This window comes from Propithecus coquereli, unplaced genomic scaffold, assembly GCF_000956105.1.
Source record: "Propithecus coquereli isolate 6110/MARCELLA unplaced genomic scaffold, Pcoq_1.0 Scaffold141, whole genome shotgun sequence".
Taxonomy (NCBI): Eukaryota; Metazoa; Chordata; class Mammalia; order Primates; family Indriidae; genus Propithecus; species Propithecus coquereli.
This window is the reverse complement of record NW_012138414.1, coordinates 719,271-730,236: the sequence shown is the minus strand read 5'-3', so window position 1 is coordinate 730,236 and position 10,966 is coordinate 719,271. Positions and strand designations below refer to the sequence as shown.

Sequence of the window (10,966 nt, the reverse complement as noted above, 5' to 3'; positions counted from 1 at the left end):
TATTTGTTTTTTTCTAGGATCTTAATTCGTATCTTGAAGATAAAGTCTACCTTACAGGATATAATTTTACTTTAGCAGATATCCTATTGTACTATGGACTTCATCGCTTTATAGTGAGTATTTGAATAGTCATTGGCTTTTTTTCTGAAGTGTTTAGGATGATTTTTTTTTTAATTTGTCTTAAATTTAAATCAAATTTACATTTTCAACTTATCAAATAAAAATGAAAGGAATTCTTGTTAGACAAGATACTTTATGCGGAAATGCCTTTTCTGTACCCATTTAGCATAGTTGCTTCCTGCTTTTTGAAGGGCCAAAACTTTTTTTGACCTGCTTGATTTTCGACCTTTGCTTCTGCTTTTCTTCAACAGCGACTTCTTTGGCCACCTTTTGGACTTTATCATCATGCCCTGGACCCCGCATTCATACCTCTCCACCTCTAGACCTTAATTCCAGTACCCCATCTTCTGTGCAACCTCTTATTTGAGCTCTCTTAATCTCATCCCTCATCCTATCTGACGTAACGTGACTCCTCTCTTTCCAAATCTGTATACTTTCTTCCCCACCCAATCTAGACCCCCTTTTGCGTAACTTCACCTATGTCCCCTTGTTAGCATCTGCAGCTCCTTTGCTCTATTCTACAGTCACCACCCTTTGCCTGTAAGTCCCCAAGTCTTGGCCAGTCCAAATAAACGTCTTCATTCCTGTAGCCACGCTGAGCTCTATCAGAGAAATCACAAAACTACAGATTGCTGCCACTAAAAATTCTTACCATCCAGTTGCAGCTGGGCTCTCATACTGATCAGCTCTTTCCTTTCTCCCAGGGATTCTTCCAGACTTTTACCACTTTCCTCAAGCCCTGTCTCTCTCTCTTCTCCTTTGTCTTCAGTCATTGTCACGGGAAAGAGCCTTCCTCTTTCCTGCCTTCAGCTAGAAAGTGGAGGCTGTTTGAATCTCTTCATCTTCCAGCCCACCCGCTTGCACATCCTTATCCATCTCGTCTGCTTTTTCTGATTCAGAAAGGATCACCTTGCTTTTTTCCTGGGCTAATCCATTCATCTGGCCTCATACCTCAACTCCCTTCTACACCTCCTACTCTATTTCTGGATCTTGTTCCAAATTTTATTTCCTTTCTTTCTTCTATCTTCAATATTTTCCACTATCTATCTGGTCAGTCTCTTTATTTTAAATTATATCCCATCTTAAATTTATTTACGGACATTTATGTAGCACTCACTGTGTTCTTGACACTGGTCTTTATGCTGTATAAATGTTGACTCATTTAATCCTAATAACAGCCCTATGAGGTGGACACTATTCTTTCATAGCCCCATTTTAAGACAACTGAGGAATAGGGAGGCCAAATGTCTTCCTTGAGATCAAGTAAGTGGTGGAACCAGGTCTAGAAAGCAGGCAGTTTGGCTGCAAAGTTCGTGCTTTCTTACATCTATCTCTCCACCTAAAACTCAGCTCACCTCCCCATCACCCCAACACCCATCTACCCTCTGTGGAATAAAAGAACTCATACATCTTTCTATATTCAGCGCCTCATGCATCCAGTCAACCAGGTCCTGATTGCCACTTCCCGGGTGCCTCTCACATGTGTCTCTTCCTGTGATCGTGGATGACACAACCCTCGTCCAGAATTCATAATCTTTTGTCCATCTAAAGAAGATGGACTGTCAGAGATGAGACTGGTGGCCACTGGAGCAGTCTTCTCATGACCATGTCTTTTTCTTTCTCAAAATAGTAAAGTAGCTCCTCATTCCCTACAGAGGAAAATTTGACAGCCTGGGAGACCCTTCGTCTGACTCCTGCCACGCTTGCTAGCCTCATTCTTGTCCTTCTCTCCCAGCTGTAACATACCCCTAGAGCCTGCTGGATCCCAGGCTCTTTCTTCTCAGTGTCCTTGTGTTGCCGGTTTCTCGATCGCTGGTCCCAGCCCTTATCTTCCTCCCAAATGCATTTGCATTTGCATCAAGCGTCTCTCAGTTCTAGCACTGATCCCTGGGGTGAAGCCCTTTCAGGCTCCTGAAGCATATTGAAGTGTTCCTTCCTCTGTTTCTGCTCGTACCTCATAGATTACCTCAGTTCCAGCTTATTTCACTTTGTACTGTAATTCTTCTTTGAAAATCTCTCTTTCTAAATCGTAAACCACTTGAGATTATAGTAATTCATATTTGTGATACCACTGTCTGACATAATTCCTGGCACATGTATATAGTTGGCCCTCTGTAAACACTGAAAAAATTTTTTAACATATTTCTGTATACTTTTCAAGGAGTTTCTTACATATTTTCTCAATATACCTCATAATTACGAAGGAGAAAGGACTAGTGTTATTATCCTCCTTTTACTGAGAAGGAAACTGATGCTTAGGAAGGTTGAGTGATTTACATGAAGGCACAGAGTTCAGTTTTTAGAAGGGCCAAGACACACTAGATCTTCTGAGTGAAGTGTCTTAATGTGTGAAGCCCTTTGTAAACTATAAAATGCCGTAATAGTTGAGGCCTGCGCAGGCCCTGACCCGTCCATGGTTTGGGGCTGCTATCTGCCTCATAAAGCAAGGTGGAGGGCTTGTCATTTGGGAAGACAAAGTCAGTTTCTCCTCTGAAAAAAACCTCCTACATGATTGGCTTTGCCATTTGCCAGGAGTAGGAGAGTAGGGATTGAGGCCTCATGAGCCTGGGTTTTTCAGTTGAGGTCAAGAGAGAAGACTGGTATTCGAACCAGAAAATTCAGAGTGGGATGTATTTACCCCCATAACTTATTGCTGTTAACTCAGCCTGGACTTCATGACAATTATAGAAGTGAGTTCCTTAGTAATGAAAAAAATGTAGATTCCTCCCCAAAAAATGCTATGATAATGTATGATACAGTTATTCTTAGTCTTCCACTCAAGCTATAATCCCTCAATTTGTATTTACTTAACTTTATTAAGAATTATTCCTCAAAGATCCCTCAGTGATTGTGTTAAGTTCTATAACATTATTATTGTAATGACCTAGTATGATCCTTAGGTTAGTGTAAAACTTTATTATTCTAAGTTTTAAATTATTTATTGAAAGCCTATATGTTCCCACTATACTATAATTGAGAAGGTTACAGAAGGAAGTCTAAAACTATTTTCAAGTAACTGTTAATATCATTAAAGAAATAAAACTGTTTTACATGAAAACAATGAATTAGAGAAAATGGAATCCAGTGCTAATCTCTGGTCTGAATATTCTGTTATCAATTAATGAGACAGCTAAAGTAGGACATAGAATCATGAAATTGAAAATATCTGCAGATTTTTATGGCCTTGGCTATCCAAGACAATTTTCATTGTTTTAGAAAGCTTATAAAGTTTGACTACAAATGTTGCTTATAAGTAGGATGACCTTATGATTGATTTTTCATCCAAAACAACACTTTGACTGTGAAAGGAGGTCTGTTGATAATTATGCTGGCACAACAGGAGTGAAGTGGAACTTCGCTGTACTTACAAGGAATATGACTCAATTAAACAAAATAAGAGGACTGGGGAAGATCATGTCCTATTTGTCTTTTGTCCCCTCCCGGCTCTTAGCACAGTGCCTTGTACAGCTAACTGCATATGAAAATTAGCAATATTTATCAATCTGTACTTATCTGTAGTTCCTATTTTAGGTTGTATGTCTTTATAGTGAAAATATAATTTTTAAACCTGGCCCTCCAGCTGCAAAAGAATGCAGAGGACTCTCTAGCCCATGGGCCAAGTTACATGGATACCATAAAGTGCAGAAAGGGACCTAGAACCCACATGTGTAGTTAAGACTCACGTCATGTGACTCCCAACTGTCCAGTGAAAGTGGTGCCATGGTGACCTCTGAAGTGCGAGGGAGGTCCCTATCCAGGCATTATCAACTAAGACACAGACCACAGCCAAGCTGTCTTTGCCCTTCCTTTTGCCAGCCCTGCTGCAACAATGGGTCCGGTCGTCATCTGTGGCGTATGTACCATGTTCTGTAAACCTGTATCTTGGTCTTGCCCTATAATCCTATCTTTCCTTAGTAAACCTCATTTTCGTGCTTGCCTGAAAAAAAAGAAGAAGAAGAAGAGGAAAACATAATATTTAGTTATATACTGCAATATAATTAAATCAAAGTAATTTTATTTAAATGTGAAGAAAGTTTAATTAGAGCTGAAATACATTGATCACACTAGCCTCTTTTTATTCCAGTCTCGGTTCAATATGTTTTAGTAGCTTTTTGAATTTAGAATGATGACATGACACAACTTACCTCATTTCAAAACAAAACAAGCCTCCAAGGTAAAGAGGATTTGCTGTTAAGGTATCTAAGCATCTCTCTCCTGGTGGCAAATCTACAGTTTTTTTGATTTGGGGCGTCCATGCTCGATCTGGGTGAGACTGTGCCACTGCGAGCGTGGCTACCTTGCAGGGGGTGCAGGAGCAACTCTTATCTGAAAACAGTCACAAACGTGTTGGCATTTTTTAAACACATATTTGAATGTGACTTATGTTTTGACATTATTTAACTTTTTAAAGCTTCATATTAGGAGAAGTGTCATATGTCATCCTCTGTGTGATAACTGCCAGCAGGCTAGCAAATGTCTGTCAAGACCCACAAGATCTGACTTCTGTAGCTTCAAGCTGTCGTTAAGAAAGAGAACATTTCTCCCGTCTAATTTTTTAAAAAGACAATAATGAAGTGTAACTCTTGCAAACTAAGTGTATATTTACATTTTCCTCTCTTCTGGCTTACGCGGGTCACACAGTAGGGAAGGGAAATACTCAGAAAGGAGAGAGCTCGTGTGGGATTTCCTCACCAGCTGAGTGAACAAGGTCATAATTCTATAACGCAAAATATTCACAGCACCAGCTGCAAAGTTATTTAATTATGAGTCTGGGTGCCCTGGGAAGGGAATTTGGTTTTTAGGCAGGTTAGATGTGTTTCATTGAATTCTGCATGTTAAAATTAGAATTGCATTAATAATGTTTAATGGTCTGTACCTCTCTATATTTCCTACTTTGGAATGTATGTCCTCTTTATTGTGACTAGGATAGAGTGATTAAAGATATTATGCTTGTCTTTTTCAAAACAAAATTGAGTTGAATAAAATGTAACTCACTCTGACCATCCTTCTGGGTTCATACCATCAGTCAGAGCGTCTCTCCCACTCCAGTGCAAGTGCAGGCAAAGTAATCAGAGAAATAAACACCTTCGCAAGGAGCAGGCCTCACAGACTAAGACCTACACAATGACAGAATCACACTGTGGTTTTAAATGCCATCCCTGTTACGTTGGGCATAAATATACACAGATGAGGAAAAAATGATTGCTAGGTATTAAATTCAAGGAGGGTAGATGTGAAGTCCACATTGGCTACCTGCTCATATTCATCAGGTTCTTGTGCTTTGTTCGCTTTGGCAATATATTCATTTTTGCCCTCATGCATTCCTTCCTTTATTTGCTCATATTATTCAATACTTACTTTGTAATCCAGTGTACAATTTGTAATCAGCTCAGTGTACAAAACAGCAGTCAAGGAAGCTTCTAGTCATGAAATAATCCCACTGTATTTTGTTTCATTGTGAGCCCAATTTTAGTTGTGGCTGAGTTATTCTAAGATCTGGTCTATCTTAATTCCCTTTGAGGAATATTGTGTTGCACTTGCTTTGTTAAACTGCCCATTAATGTGGCTGTTTGTTATAACACCAGTGACTCACTGCTTTCTTAAAGTGATTTCACTAGTAGATAGTAGACCCTGTGAACAGACTGTTACTCAAGATTATTAAAATCCTTTGTAATGTTATGTGCTGCTTGACTATAAGATTGTTATCAGCTGGTATACATTTGTTCTGAAGTTTGAAGTACCAGTGGAGGTATGTGATTCTTTTATAAGGAAAAGAGAAGTAAGAGAAATAGCTGCAAAACAATCCAAGAACACTGGCCATAAAGAATGTCCCAAAGGCAGCGTGGTGCCAATTGGAAAGGTAACAAGACAGCATTTCACCCTGATCTGGAATGGGTCACTTAAAGTGTTTCTCACATGACTTCATGGAAAATTAGTGATTCAGAATATTATCTGTTTGGCTTTCAAGTTCAAAGTAATTATAGAGTGCCAGTATAAATAAAAGGGAATGATTAGGTAAAAAAGGGCCAAGCACCACTATAGACACACTGGCATATAGACCAATATGAAGCAGGAAATGGGGACTAGAACAATTGCATTGTGTTTCCTGTCTAAGCAAGGAAAAAGAACTTTAGCTAGAAAGGGGTGATGGAAAACGAATGTTACAAGTGAAATAGCCCAGGAGATCCCATCAAAAATGTTCTAAAAAACTAAATTTGGTGAGGGGGAAAAGTCTGTACTTTTGTTTGTTCATTTGTTTATTAAGAGTAAGTTTGTATATAGAATGTCTACCACAGAGTAGCAGAGGTAACAAATCAAGGTCAGTCGTAATTATCTCAGACTGAAAGGAGTAAGTTCCAAAGCTTAAACTGTAAAAAGAGGTGAGAGTGGTCATCTGATTCTTTTGGAAAAGCTTTGTGTATTTCTGGCAGAAAATTTCTGAGGGCGAATGAATAAATTGACATTCTCTAAAATAGAGCATTTGAAAATGTTACACAATAGACCATCTAGTTAAAAATTGTTGGAATAAATTAGGAAATGTTAGAAACTTTAGAAGCTCTTGGAACAAAAATTATTTTGTACTGTGGGTCTGTTCATAATCCTTAAGCTAGAGACTCCAAATGTGAAGTTTTTAAGTTGGAGAATGTTTATTTTGCCATGTGCTATATATTATTATATTATTGGTTTAAATAATAGGTTTAAATTATTGGTTTAAATAATATTAATAATATTTTATTAATATTCTTTTGTATTCTGTAATATTAAATAATTATTGCATACTAGAGTGATTTTTCCTTCACTTTCACTGATCTGGAAACTTGATGGAATATTTGCCTGCAGAACAAGTATTTGCTAAATTCTGAAAAGCCTAGGACATCCATCTCACTTAAAATGCCTCTCAACAAGCAGACCCCTGATGGTTTTGAACCACTGGCAGGGTGACTGAGTCTTTTTCTTTGTGTTAACATTCCTGTCAGTGTTATGGAGACTTGTAATATCTGTTAAATAAACGTGACTTAACAAGAGAAGGAACTACATTACCCACACATGGGGTCATGGCTGCAAGTTACTGCCCTACTGGTCTTCTCTTTACCTGATAACTGTTAATGATTCCAAAATATGTCTCGAAGAAAAGTCTTTGAGTCACGTGCTTTGGAATTTGAGTGCAGTGAAATGGTAAACACCTGTATGTTTTATTGCATCTCTCTAACCAAATCTTTAGGCATTCTTGAAGCTTGATAGTAAATTATGTGAATGCTATCTCCACTAAACCATAGAATTCAGCTTTATTGCAAACAGAATTTAGAATATCTTTTGTTCTCATGTGTTTACACAGACTCTTCATCTCATGTGCCCCTATGAATAGCCCCTCCTTCTTTTATTAGGCAATAATGGCTTGAAATGGATCATTGTCTTCTTGAGTGAGGTTTGTCCTTAGCGTTGAGTAGAAAGGCAGCAGTAGTCTACATATATATATAACCAGCAGTTTTTACACACACACACATTTTTACATTTATATGTTAATGTATATATATTTGAGTTTTACATAGTGGTGTTCCCTTGTTGACTGTGTAAGCTGCCAATAAATCTCTCCCTTTTTTAGGTTTGCTAAAATATATCAGAGAAAGAACCATATCTTAGTCTTTCTTTCCGATAAAGTAAAAAGCAAACTCTTTGGGCCGCCAAATCCTTGTTAAGGTAAATTTTGCCTTTGTTGAAAACTTGGTATTTCCCTAAGAAAGTACATCTGGTTTTGAACTGAACATAAAAGCATTAAACAAATGGATTGCTTTTCCGAGTAGCTCAAACTCTTACTGCTATCTAAATATGTTGGCTTTTGAGAACTGTTAGGTGGTTTGTTGTTGTTGTTTTTAATTTCAATCTCCTACTTAAGTGATATTAATAGCAGTGCTTATGTAATGTCTGTGTTGTTTGTGTATGTTTTTAATCTCTACTTAGGTTGACCTGACAGTTCAAGAAAAGGAGAAATATCTTAATGTGTCTCGCTGGTTTTGTCACATTCAGCATTACCCAGGCATCAGGCAACATCTGTCTAGTGTTGTCTTCGTCAAGAACAGACTATATACTAATTCCCACTAGAAGCTATCCCTGCTGTACAGAAAAACAATTAAAAGTGTTTTAAATGGAAAATGTATTATGGACCACAGGACTAACATAAATTGATACATAGTCATTCTTTGTTTGTTGAAGTTGAGGGAATTTTTAAAGCATAAACTTGTGTCTGAGTGTTTTATTTGTTCTTCAGTTGAAGTTTTACAATTTTTAATGTAAAAATTAAACTGCTATCAAAAAAACCAAGTTGAGATCAAGTTGTAAATTAACCTTGTTTTTTATAGGTGAGATTTATTATAATAAACATTGCAAATCAGTGGCTTAATCTTAATACAGTGGTTGACGTATTTGGCTATTTATTAACCTCTCTTTAATGTTTTAAAATTCATTTTCCTCTTATAGATATTTATGGTACTTTGTTTATTAAGAACTATGATAAATTGTTCCAAGGAAACAAAGGGAAGACAGATGGATTAGTTTTCAGATATTTATGTGAGCCAGTAAATGTGTTTGAAAAAAATCTTTTTTGTTTGTTTCTTTCTTTCCTGTAGTCAATATTCATTGAGGTGAAACTAACTACTGAACTGCCCTAGAGGGAACTGGAATAAGATACAGTCCTCTTGAGTTAATGATTCTTTTTTGTTATTGGGCTTATTGGAATTTGCAGTGGCCTAAAAGAGATAGGAAATTCCAGCCCTCCCACTAATTTTGGATTTTTAGTTACTAGATTTTCTAAACTGAAAACCAACTCTTACAGAAAGGCTGCTGTTACAACACTATGTGAAGAACAGAGATACTTTATTAACAGATCTATATATTTTACAACTCTTACTGGCTGAATAAGTAATCATTTATTGAGAGCTAAAAAGCTGGCTTATCTTTCCCAGTAATTAAAATAGAATCATTGGGCACTTTACTGTTTAATGCTATTTAACGTTTTGGTGCTGCTGCTAAGTCTAGGCAATATACAGTGCAAAATTTGAGTGGAAAGAGCAGGTACTTGGGAAATATTCAGCACTTGGGTTGAGTCCTGTTTATATCACGTACTACCTGTATGACCTTAAGCAAGACAGTTAATCATATTTTCTTAATCTAACTGTAAATGAGGAGGATTAAAGGAGACACTATGAAGGAAAAAAAGCCTAATATATAGCTCATGGCTATCAGTAAGGTTAGTTTCTTTTCAAATCACAATTTTTTGTTTGTGTGCTTGAAATGAGGATTGTAAGAGCCCCCCATTTTTGAGTCAGAAGATGTAATAGACCGAGTGCATTAAGTATTGGCATGCCTCATTTTTTGCATTTTGCTTTTTGGTGCTTCGCAAATAATTGGATCTTTTACAACGTGAAGGTTTTTAGCAACCCTGAAGCAAGCAAGTCTGTTGGCACAATTTTTCCATTAGCATGTGCTCACTTCATGTCTCTGTCACACTTGGATAATTCTCACAATATTTCAAACTTTTTTTGATGTCTGTTATGGTGATCTGTAATAAGTGATCTTTGCTGTTGCTGTCGTCATTGTTTTTGGGGCACCACAAACTGTGCCCATATAAGACTGAATAAATGTGTCTGTTCTGATCCTTCTATCAACCAGCCATTCCCCGATTTCTTTCCCTCTCCTCAGGCCTCCCCATTTCCTAAGACACAATAGTATTGAAATTAGGCCAGTTAATAACCCTACAATGGTGTCTAAGTGTTCAAGTGAAAGGTAGAGTCGCATATCTCTCACTTTAAATCAAAAGCTAGAAATGGTTAAGCTTAGTGAGAAAAACATGTCAAAAGCTGAGATAGACAGAAAGCTAGGCCTCTGGTACCAGTTAGCCAAGTTGTGAATGTAAAAGAAAAGTTCTTGAAGGAAATGAAAAGTGCATCAACAAGTAAACATCAACAAGTAAAATTTTATATATGCTTTGTGTGGCCCCGGGGTCAAAACTGCAGTGAGTTAAATGTAACTCTCATGACAGTTAATATGTTAAGGAAAGAAGTTGTTTCCATAACATAAAAGTACAAGGTGAAGCAGCAAGTGCTGATGTGAGAAGCTGCAGCAAGTTATCCAGAAGATCCAGCTAAGATCATTGATGAAGGTGGCTACACTAAACAATAGATTTTCAATGTAGGTGAAACAGCCTTTTATTGGAAGAAGATGCCATTCATAGCTAGAAAGAAGAAGACAGAGTTTCAAAGGACAGACTGAGTCTTTTGTTAGGGGCTAATGTAGCTGGTGACTTTAAGTTGAAGCCAATGCTCATTTACCATTCAAAAAATCCTAGAGCCCTTAAGAGTTAAATCTACTCTGTCCTGTAAAATGCCTAGATGACAGCACGTCTCTTTACAGCATGGTTTACTGAATACTTTAAACCCAACGTTAAGAGCTACTGCTCAGAAAAAAAATTCCTTTCAAAATATTACTGCTCTTTGACAATGTACCTGGTCACCCAAGAGCTCTGATGTAAATGTACGAGGAGATCCATGTTTTCATGCCTGCTAATACAACATCCATCCTGCAGCTCATGGATGAAGGAGTAATTTTGACTTTCAAGTCTTACTGTTTAAGAAATACATTTTGTAAGGCTCTAGCTGCCATAGATAGTGATTCCTCTGGTGGATCTGGGCAAAGTAGATTGAAAATCTTCTGGAAAGGATTCACCACTCTAGATGCCACCAAGAACATTCATGATTCATGGGAGAAGGTGACAATAGCAACATGAACAGGAATTTGGAAGAAGATTCCAACCCCCATGGGTGACTTTGAGGGGTTCAAGACTTCAGTGGAG

The 10,966-nt window shown here is 37.4% G+C and overlaps 1 protein-coding gene across 1 annotated transcript in view; it reads left to right on the top strand.

Annotated features, from left to right (window-relative positions):
* EEF1E1 (eukaryotic translation elongation factor 1 epsilon 1) overlaps nt 1–8,524 on the top strand; it is a 39,978-nt gene extending 31,454 nt beyond the window's left edge. Inside the window, exons 3-4 of the mRNA XM_012639633.1 lie at nt 18–113; nt 8,080–8,524. Of these exons, the coding sequence (XP_012495087.1) occupies nt 18–113; nt 8,080–8,220 (237 nt within the window). The 3' untranslated portion in view covers nt 8,221–8,524. The remainder of the gene's footprint in view (nt 1–17; nt 114–8,079) is intronic.
* The last annotated feature ends 2,442 nt before the right edge of the window (nt 8,525–10,966 follow it).